The following is an 11,014-nucleotide window of genomic DNA, read 5'->3' as shown; positions in this document are numbered from 1 at the left end:
GGGTTAGACTAAACGGTTAAACTAAAAGGCAAATTTGGGTTGAAATAATGTCTGAAAGTCTGCTTTTCAAAGTTCCACTGGCCATGCAGTTGAAAGAAATTCTGGATTTCCATATCTATCTTTATCTCGAACTCTGCTCCAGTTCTAGTATTATATTTATATCTTCAAGCAAAAAGAAATTACATTCAATATGTCTAATACATTTGATTGATGCTTTTTTATTGTCTCCAGTCATCACTATTTGCCCATACCAAACCATCACACATATCTGTAACTGTAGGCAACAGTTTCCCATCCTGGATCATCCCAAAGTCCTGAGAACACGTTCACCACTAGTAAACTTAGCCTTGATTTGCCAAAATACAAATAGGACTGCACCACCTGACAGCAGTATTTGATATTGCCTTCAAGTCTAAATCTTCATAATTCCATCTATCATATTTTACATTAAGTTTTGCAACATTTCTGCTCACTATAAATACTTTACAGGCTCTCTCACAGGACTCTGCTTAAGACAGGGGTCCTGCCTTTAAAGGTACACGGGCTTGGAAACAATCGATTCCACAAACACAACATTAGAGCAATAATTTATACAAACCTTTCATCCTGCTTGACACATGATGTTTTATATTCACTGCAGAGACCTCCAACTGTGATTCTCCTCTGAGAGGAGACCTAAATATACAGACTTTACACAAAAGACTCCTTGCATACTTAACCATGCATTAAATAAATGCAGAGGCCAGCAACCATCTCTGTCTCAATTACATATCACGGAAAGGACAATTAGAGTTAAGGATATAAAGATTCCTTTTCTTCATACAAGTGCCACACGGAGCTTTCAGTACGTTCCAGCTGAAAGAAGACCACACAGGAATCATCATGGTCCTCATTTTATCTGAGTCAAAAGTGAAGATCTGAAATGGACCTTCTCAGTTATGAACCTTTAGATCCAGAAAGTCTTAAATAGAAAGTGGAGAGCACTATACCGTGTGGCATACCAGGGCACTTTCCTGATCCTAACACAAAGGCAGTAAAGAAACTACGAGGTACTTGTGTATCTATCTACACAGGCCTTTGGAATCATTGATAGGGGAAATACTAAAACCACTGGACGACAGCTGTGTGTAGCACTGCAATGAATGGCTCAGTACTGCATAGTGCTAAGCACCTTCTTAAAGGCTGAGAATTTTTCACTCCCAGTGCCTTTTCCACTTGAAGGCCTTCAAATCCTTCTAAGTTTGAAACACTTTGCCATCTCTTCAGGGCTTGGCAGCACCTGTGAAGTTCCTCCTCTCAGTCCTTCCCAGCCTTACACGTTAACCAGAAACAATTATTCCAGAAGAATGCACCAAGGAACAGTTTAGTTAAAGTGAAGTAGTCCACTTCTTGATGACTCACGGGTGCTTTTTGTATGCGTCTTGGAAAGGGCAGAGGTCCTTTCAGAGTTACGTGATTCAGCATTTGCAGTGCCTCAGTTAAGCAAAGAATATGACTTGGAAGTGTTTTCAGAGGAAGAGCTGGATGGCTCTGAGGAAGATACTCTGTATTTTCCTGCAAAACAGAACGTAGAGGTTAGACAGATAGCATGGGGCATACTGAAACTGCAAAGAAAGGACGGCTAGACCTGTCCTGATGACCCAGGTGGCTTTAACTTGGTCTGCAGCTGTGATATTAGCTGGATTACAGCAATATCAGCAATCACAGAAGTCAATGTGTTTGGTTACGCTGCCAGGATATATCAGCTTGACCCTATGATCATGCCATAGGGTAGTAATTTACACAGGAGGAGGGACTTTGTGGTCTTCCTTGAGCATGAGGACACATCTAGAACACATGCTTTTGCAATGAATCCCAGCTCCCTCCCTCTTGTGAACACAAAACTCAGGTGCCCAGAGCTCAAGAGCAGAGTGTGGAAGAGAGGAACAATAACATGGGAGTTTCGGGTGGTAGCAGCAGGGGAAGCAGTTGTGGGAAAGCCTCGTATTTGTGGTGGGAAGCTTCTGTATCTGGCTGGTGCACCCATGTAAACTTACTGCAATGCAGTCAGAATGAACTTCTTGTTCCATTATCTGACTAATAAACAGACTCTAAAGAAGCAGTTGCTTGCCTGCATTAAACTCCTTCATATCCCATTTGCACCAAATGTCACCACCTTCTCTGAGCAACAGTTGGATGCAATGATTTCACAGTTAGGAAAGAAACGACTCGTTTTTCCTGCGATGCTTCTTGCAAAATAAAGTCATAACTGAAATGGTAACATCTATTAAAAGACTGCCAGAGAACTTCTGAAGACACAACTCCAAGGTGGTGAAAAGTACATGAACAGTAAATCAACTGAAGGGCACCATGTTATGGCATCATTGAACTCAAACCAAAGCTCTGTTAGTGGGGTTTACAATTGGTGAAATGTGTCACCATCCAATACTTGCTTTAGCATTAGACAATTATGCTGCTACCATTATGCTACAATCATGAGCAGTTATGAGCAATTATGCTGGTGGTTCCAATGACTTATTGCAGTTCCTTTGTACTAGAAGGTGAAATACCATCTATGGATGGATAGATAGCCAAATATATGGATAGATACCAGGATAGGCAGACCCTGAGACTGCGAATGCAAGCAAAATCTTGTTTCTGCTTCAGTAGGAGAAATCTCTTGTCACATACCTGTTTTCCCACATAAGTTGTTAAAGGTTCTTGAAAATGGGTAGCTCATAGCAAGCATTGGTGTCACCAGGATCAGGGAGGACGACTGTAAGATAGAAAATTGCTTTGTGTCAGAAGTCTGGAACTTTTTTTGTAGACATATTGAAGGGGGAGAGAAAGATTACAATGACATATTGTTCAGTAGTGCAAGCAGGCAATCCACAGAAAGGCAAGTCAGGTGTTTGTGAGACATCAAGTTGACCCGTTTGCATGGTTCTGATGGCAATGAAGGGGATCAACTTTAAAAGAAACCACAGAATAGGAACAGCCTGTCTCTAACCGCTGCCCAGCGAACATGGCTTAGGCTCCAGACTGTCTTATCAGACAGTACAGAGTCCTGGTCCCTTGTCCGAGGGACTATATACATTAAAACAGCCAGAAAACTAAGATTTATGTGCTTGGGGGTGGTCTTTAAAGGCCAATAGCCTGAGATAATCCGACGCAAATTTAACTTGACACACTAGAGGGCAATGGAACACAACTCTTTACAGTGCAGGCAGGCAGGAAGGTATTCTTGGTGCTGAAATACAGTTTCCTATTTGGTTCTGGAGTGATTTGAGAATTTAATGGCATTCTTCCAAAAGCAATGTTTAATAAAAGGATGAAAACCACGTGATTTTCTGTTCAGTTCTTCTTCATTCATTAGGTTACGCCATGGTAGAGGTGATCAGGCAGTTTTGTGCATTGTCACTGACATCATAAGGTGGCGGAGGAAGGAGGTAAAATAATCATATTTTTAAAGTTTGACCAAAGGCTTTGAGCTTACTGTATTTATTTCTTATCAGTAGAACTGCCAAGGAAATATTGCGGTTCCCAGTGCCTGGGGCAGCTTCCACAGCACTTAGAACTTACAGCACTGCTCTGCGTGGCTGATCACAGGCTGCCTCCTCCCAGACCTTCAGCACATTGCTGGGGTGGACACTCAGAGGGGTCACTACTGGGTCTGACACTTGTTTAACATCTTCATTAAGGACAAAGATGATGGGAAAAGTGCAACCTCATCAAGCCTGTAGATGACACAAAACTGGAAGGAGTGGCTGGTAGACCAGATGAGTCATCTGTTGTTCAGATGGACCTCAACCAGAGGATGGAGAAATGAGATGAAAGGACTCTTGTGAAGTCCAGCAAAGAGAAATGCGAAATCCTTCTGTCTCTGGGGAGGAAAACCCCCATGCACCAGGACATGCTGAGAGCTGTCTGACTGGAAAGGAGTAAAGACAGAGCCAGACTTTTCTCACTGGTGCCCAAAGAAAAGATAAGAGGTGATGGGAATGAAGACAGAGCCAGAATTTTCTTGTTTGTGCCCAGTGAAAGGGCAAGAGGAGGTGGGAACAAATAGAAATACAAGAAATACCACTTAAAAAAAACCCCAGCTTTTTCACTGCGAGGGTGGTCAAACACAGGAAAAGGCTGCACGGAGAGATTGTGGAGCCTTCATCCTCGGAGCTACGCAAAACCCAAATGGAAATGGCCCTGAGTTCTAATGGACCATGATCTGAGAGGTAGGGTGGTTCTAGATGATTTCTGGATGTAATTTCCAACTTCATCATTCTGTGATTATTGGAAACTGGAGTGATTTGAGCCCGTGCTGCTCTTCTGTGCTGACAGTCCAGCCTTAGCGGACTCCTTAATTTTTTGAGGCTAAGTACCCATCTGTCTTGATTATGATGGTTTTTATGTCTGCTTCCCAGTTCTTTAGCAGTACATCTATAAGCTTTTATAAAGGAACCCTGTTCAGATACCAATATGAAACTAAGTTTTATTGTCATATAAGAGTGACTGTAGTATTTATCGCCATTTTCTTTTTCCATTCCAAGTGACAGTGGTTTGGTTCTGATGCCTTCAAACCTTTACCCACCCTGGAGTGGCTTCTTTTGTAAGGGGAACGCAGAAGTGTAAGTTGAAACAAGTATTCCTGTGTTAGAATACACAGAGGTATCCATCCTCACACAGCCACACCAGACAGAAGTATTTCATTCCTGGTGGCTGAAACTTTACTATATTCTGTGTCTGGGAACCCGGTCCCTCTTAAGCAGAAGTGGAGAAGAACACACCTTTGGCATTAGTGGAAAGAGGATAACAAAGAACTCTGTAGCCACAACATGTTTTCAGCCAGCAAAGCTCTTTGTCAGCTGAATATCAGTCCAAAGCCTCAGCTCTTGACCCTCTCCTGAGGCTTTAAGACACATCCTGGGTCACTGAGCCACCACAGTGTGGTCAGCCTCCAAAACTCTGCTTTAGAAGTTTGCCAAACCCTATTGTTAAAGTGTCTTTACTCCTTTGTTCACACTAAGACACTGTTGCCCGTAGTCTCTGATGGGCAGTGGTTGCTTAATGTCATAAGCAGCTTTGCACTTGGTTGGATTTAAGGGACCTTGAGCCCAGTCACTTCTTATCCAACATGGGCTATAGCAGAGGCCTTAGGAAAGAGTTTTGCAAAAGCAAAGTAGGCTTGTAGGAGCAGATCTTAAGATTGTTCTTTCCACCTCTGGCTGTCAGAGGTACAGGGGCTTCTGGAGGCTGAGGCAAGACCTTGGTGTTTAACAGCACTTAATGGCCTTTAATGTGAATGCCTGTCCTGTGCAGAGGCATTTCCAGACGCCCAATCAAGCTGTGTTTCAATGCAGGGAGGAGTGTAAGAATCACTGAGCCAGAGAAAGTCTCTGTGGATGAAAAAGAAGCCTTCCAGTTCTTCCTTATGGATCCAATCTCTGTTTGCAACTTCATTTCTATTTTTTTTAGGCACTGACACTTTTGAGCTAAATGCAGAAATTTGCTGGGTATGGAACTCAAGTCTCTCCTAGAAGCGCATCCAGGACACTTGGTTCCAGAACATTATTCATTTATGTTCTGCCTTTTGGTCATAGAAATGTGATTCTTTGCAACACAAAGGCGTGATTTCGACAAAAGAGACACTTTTCTCTCCCCAGCGTCAAGCAGGGGCCAACCTGCCTCTTTGTTTCATGAGTTCAAATCACAATATCTCCATCCTTTCCTGCTCACAGCTGAAGGACACATTCCCTAAGAAGTTCTCTTTGCATTTCTCTCAAGTTGTGAATAAATAATGGTGTCACTGAAATCGTCTGTTTTCTAACTTAAAGTTTCAGTTACGTTTTGTGGCTTATTTCTTGTGGAATTTAGAGTAAATGTCCACCAACTTCCTTACCATTTTTCATGAATTACAGGTGAAATAATGAACTTTGATAAAAGGAGGCATATTTACATTTATGTTGTTAGTGTCTTCTCTTTCTCTGACAATTTTTAATAAATAATTCAGTGCAATTGACCCAAAAGACACTCAGAGAATGTTCGACTATTCAGCAGTAACTCTGAAATACAGTCTTAGATCAAGGATTTAACCTTTGTTTGCTGCGAACTCCATTTGGACATTGAATTCCTCTTCAGCAGGGCTTCTTGTATCTATTTGTTAAAAAAATAAATAAATAAAAATCAGTACATACAGCAATTATGTTCAAATTCCAACAGAATTTTCGCATAATATAAGAAATAACTTGAATTCTTACCTTCTTGTCCCAGAGAGTCCCAAACACCAGAATGAATAATCCCTAGGAGAGAGATAATTACATGTCATTTGATGACACCAACCTTTTAATTGCAGTGCTGCCTAATTCTCTCAAATATTGTCCATCATGATTATTTAAACACTGAACTTTTTGACAGAGGGCATTTTTTCTGACTGCATCTCACAGAACTGGCTGATAATGTGGTAGGAGTTCTCCAGGCCTTGCCTACTCAAAATCTGTATATATCTGGTCTACAAACATGATACAGATAGTTAGCTAGCATGAAACGTGTTTGGAAAAAGGGACTCTTGCATATGGAAGACGTGCCCTGCTCGTCCTCCCCTAATAAGCTCGCAGGCTCACGATGTAAAAGACGAGAGAGCTCGGTCTGAAGCATACAATTTTGAAGCCATTCTTAAGAGTCAGAGTATAAATAACTATTGTGTCCTTAAGAAATCCCATTGTTGGGAAACCTACTGGCCACCTAAATATGCTGAAAAAAAATCATACCGACTGAAAACTCTCAACCATGTGTAGTTTGGTCAATTCTTCTCTTTGTTATTAGTATTAGTCAGCTGTTCTTTGTGAGTTTCATGTTGTTTATACTGCCCCATTACTTGAATCATAGAATCAAAGAATGGTTTGGGTTGGAAGGGACCTTAAAGATCCCTTGAACTCACAAGAGCCTCCAGATGCACTGTAAATGAGACCAGATATGCTGCAGCTGAACATAACAGGGCTGTTTTCCTGATCTTTGGGAATAAAGTTCTCCTCAAAGCTACCGGCAAAGTTGGAAGTTATCTCTGTTTCAGCTTTATCTGTAAGACACATCTGTTAAGGCAGCTGAGAAAACAAAACACTGCTGAGTTCCTGGAATGGGTGTCCCAAAGAGCCCTTTGGGAATAAGGATGTGTGAGGTAACCCTGAGCTTTCCCAATGATCTCCAACGTCTTTCCCAACCAAATGATCCTACGAAATTGTTTTCATTCCCCCTCTAAGAACAGCACTGCAAGAATATCACTACGCGTTTAAGTGGTCATAGAGGAAACAAAACCGTGCAGACACGTAACTCACCTGCAAACCATTGAGCAGCGCAAAGAGGATATGGAAGGCTCGATGGCTGTTTTTGATGATGGTGGCAAGTCCAAATCCCCAGGTGAGGCCTAACAGTGGTGTCAAAATGGCCACGCTTTTGCCAATCTGAAACAAAGCGTTCCTCTCCTGCCTGTCTGACCGATCCCCAATAGTTGGCCTCAGTATTTTTATTATAACAACTGCAGTGATGAATAAATTTGTGGCCACAATGACCAAGGCAGGGATGACGAAGGCTAAAAGAGCTTTGCTGTCCTGCCAGTTGAGCCAGCAGGCATCACTCCTGGTGTAATTGTTCCTCGGCAGCGTGACGGCGATGGTAATGACTGCAATGACGAAGGGGCACCCATATCCCAGAGAGAACACCACTGCTTTCTGGGCGGTCTTGCTTGTGTTATGTAAGATGAAGACCAGTCGGTAGAAAAGAATGAGGCCCAGGCTGAGCATCCAGAAAAAGACACATAAGTAGAATAAATGGATGAAGAAGGTGACCACGGAACAGACACTTCTGCTCATCTGTTGGTTTTGGTCTTTGATGGAGACAGTGACGATGAACCAAACGTCAGCAATCAGGAGTGATGTAGCTATGTTGAGTATACAGACGTGGCGCATGTAGGAGGTTGTGTTGTTTGTCACATATTTCCAGACTAAGGATTCAATTATAACACAGGCTGCCAAGCTCAAGATTGAAATGGCCAGGCCGATGTAGGTAATGTAATCTTCAGAAATTAGCTGGGACGATTTATCAGGTGACATCAGAATGGAGAATGACGTCAAGTGATTGCAGGAACAAATTACATGATTTCCTACCTCTGATGTTGTGCAACCCTGAGTATCCCAGCCCCCTCTCTGTTTACCGAGTGTGAAGTTCCAAAAGACGCACTGAGGTTTCTCTAGAGATGCGTCTATCTTTGAAAAGGTCATATTAACATCGAACTTCTGGCTTCTGTTGCTGCTCACAGTCGTTGTTATTAGTAAGCCATTCACACGCTCGGTCTCATTCTGGGGCAAAATACGTCCAAATTTTGAGTACATCACACTGACAATGGTTGAATTTTGCATTAGAGTCTGAATTTCAGTTTCACCAATGTGCACATCAACGGTGAAGTTTTCCTTACTGTTGAAGCTCTTACTATAACCTGTGTTGTTTATTTCTGTGACAACCATACCTTGTAGCTGAATGCTGTTTGTAGAGACAGTAGGAATTGTACTATTGACAGGTTGGAGGTGCAAGGAAAAATTTTCTACCGAATGCAGTAACAAAGAACTTTTGAGTATTTCCTTTTCATTCAGGTCTTCCCAAGCTTTACTTGTGGAATCGGCAACAATGTAGTCCACTGTGGAGAGGAAATTCTGGAACAACAACAGAATAATGCTGTTACTGAAATCCCATACAGATCATTGTTGTTTCTAATGGTAATTACTCTGTGGTCTTAGAATAACCTTTTGATAAAGCTTAGCTTTTTCTTATTTTGCTCAATCCACGTGAAACCATCAATTGTTAACTCTCTGCATGCTCTGTTTTCAAGTTAAGGCTTTCACAATTGGAGTCACGTGACTTCTTTTCACATATTAGTCAGCATTCTTTCTTCTCCAGCATTCTTTCCCTTCCTCCTCAGCTTTTGTGCTATCTTTGATTTCTCACTTTCTCTCACATAGAGTTCTCCAGCTACAGAACATCACTTTGCACTTTTCTGCTGAGAAGAGCAGTGCTTTTCCTCTGTACCACAAAAACAAGGTTTCCAAGTACTTCTAAGGTATATTTTGCTCTACATTTGTTGTAACATCTAATTGATTTTCCTTGCTCGATCCCTATCTTTATTTCAACCTTTATTTTCTATTTCTGCTCTTAATCATAGAATTATATAATGGTTTTGACTTTTAAAGTTAACTTAGGAAACCTCTATGCCATAGGCAGGGACATCCAACCTGGCCTTGAACAATTCCAATGATGAGGTACCCACAACTTTTCTGGGCAGTCTGGTCCAATATCTCACCATACTAATTGCAAGGAATTATTTCTTCCTTATGTCCATTCTAAATCTGCCCTCTTTCAGCTTGAAATCATTGCCTCTTGTCCTGTCACTACAGGCTCAGGTACAAAAGTTTTTCTCTTTCTTATAAGCGACCTTCAAGTATTGAAAGGCTGCAATAAGGTCTCCCTGGAGCCTTCTCTCCCCCAGGCTGAACAGCCCCAACTCTCTCAGCCCTTCCCCACAGCAGATGTGTTCCAGCCCTCTGACCGTTTTTGTGACCCTCCCCTGGACCCTCTCCAACAGGTCCATGTCTTCCTTGTCCATGCAGACTCCAAAGTTGGACACAGTACTCCAGGTGGGGTCTCACAAAAGCAGAGTAGTGAGGAAGACTCACCTCCACTGATCTCCTGACCATGCTTCTTGTTATGCAGCCCAGAATACAATCGGTTTCCTGAGCTGCAAGCGCACGTTGCTGTGTCATCTCCAATTTTTCAACCACTATTGCTTGTCTTTTCCTCTCACTTAGAATGCCAGAGACATTTATGGCTCCCTAGAAGATTTCTAGTTGCTAAGCACACAGCAGTCTCTCTTTCGTGCATAGGCTCTTTGTCTTCATCATTCTGACGTTTCAAAAATGTTTCTGTATCTTTGCTGTCATTTCGTCTGAGTCCTTTAATACTTTCCTGTTCCTGACCTTAACTAACAGTGAAATTTCTTCCAAGAGAGTGTCATCCTCTGTGACAAAAGGGGCCAAAGGGCTTGATAAATATAGGTAAGACTTAAAACAAAACCTTACTTCAATAGTGCGGTTGTCTGCAACTGCTGGGATAGAGGAGACCATATCCAGGATGGTAACAATTGCATCCAGGTTTGCAGGAGAACTGCTTATTGTGCTTTGCTCATTTTCTGTTATTTTCTTAAGCTCTGCAAGGTAGTCAGATAGGTTTGCTTTTGCCTGAGGACTGTTGACCAAGGACTGAAACAAAAGATAAGAGTACATCATGTGGGTGCAATTTGGCTGGACCTTTATCCTCCTTCGCAGCAGCCACCCCTGTTCCAGTAAACTAAAGAGACCCAGGGATGTTCTCGACAGGCTGGTAGTGTTCAACACTGATCCTCCAGGACAGGGCATCCTAGCGGCGTACTGAGAGTGGTCTCTGTGTTAACTCACAGACTGCTCCTGGAAATTTCAGGGGAGAAAAAAGCAGGCCCAGGCCCAAATCATATGAAGGAACAATCTGGTTAAGAAAACACTTAATTGAGTAGGTGTACCTCTGCCTGGGATCTTGCTGTGCCTCGTTTGCTAAAATAAATATCATAAGTACTTGATGAGAGAAGGATAATTGTTCTCACCTAGCCTGACTGAGAGAAGGGTGACTCTGGATGGTTTGTAGAAGAAAACCGAGACCCAGCAGCCATCTGTGAAGTGTAGTGACCAAAGGAACACACTAAACAGGACCTGGCTCAGATGTTGGGCAGTGGCCCACAGCTGTGTCTGCTGCGTCGCTGTTAGGGTACTCTGCAGCACGCTGTGAGCTCGTGGCAACCAACATTCACTGAGGCGATGCTTGAGCGTGGTTCAGGGAAAGCCCCAGGCCAGTGGCTCTTCTCACTGGACACTATGAATAAAGTCACTATGTCTGGGAGAGAGAGCATTCGTGTGTACATGCAGTGCCAGATGTCCTCTGGGCCAGAGAAGGAGACCTAGACTGT

The 11,014-nt window shown here is 42.6% G+C and overlaps 1 protein-coding gene across 2 annotated transcripts in view; it reads right to left on the bottom strand.

Annotated features, from left to right (window-relative positions):
• Positions 1-509: 509 nt before the first annotated feature.
• The window catches only part of ADGRF5 (adhesion G protein-coupled receptor F5), a 46,190-nt gene continuing 35,685 nt past the window's right edge, over positions 510-11,014 (bottom strand). For both annotated transcript variants that reach the window (XM_009558439.2, XM_054063479.1), the window contains 6 exons: positions 10,098-10,277; positions 7,308-8,678; positions 6,234-6,275; positions 6,070-6,129; positions 2,671-2,755; positions 510-1,554 (listed from right to left, as the gene is read on the bottom strand). In XM_009558439.2, the coding sequence (XP_009556734.2) occupies positions 1,475-1,554; positions 2,671-2,755; positions 6,070-6,129; positions 6,234-6,275; positions 7,308-8,678; positions 10,098-10,277 (1,818 nt within the window). In that variant the 3' untranslated portion in view covers positions 510-1,474. The remainder of the gene's footprint in view (positions 1,555-2,670; positions 2,756-6,069; positions 6,130-6,233; positions 6,276-7,307; positions 8,679-10,097; positions 10,278-11,014) is intronic.

The sequence above is a fragment of the Cuculus canorus genome, chromosome 3, assembly GCF_017976375.1.
Source record: "Cuculus canorus isolate bCucCan1 chromosome 3, bCucCan1.pri, whole genome shotgun sequence".
In the NCBI taxonomy this organism is placed as follows: domain Eukaryota; kingdom Metazoa; phylum Chordata; class Aves; order Cuculiformes; family Cuculidae; genus Cuculus; species Cuculus canorus.
This window is presented reverse-complemented; position numbering and strand designations above follow the sequence as displayed.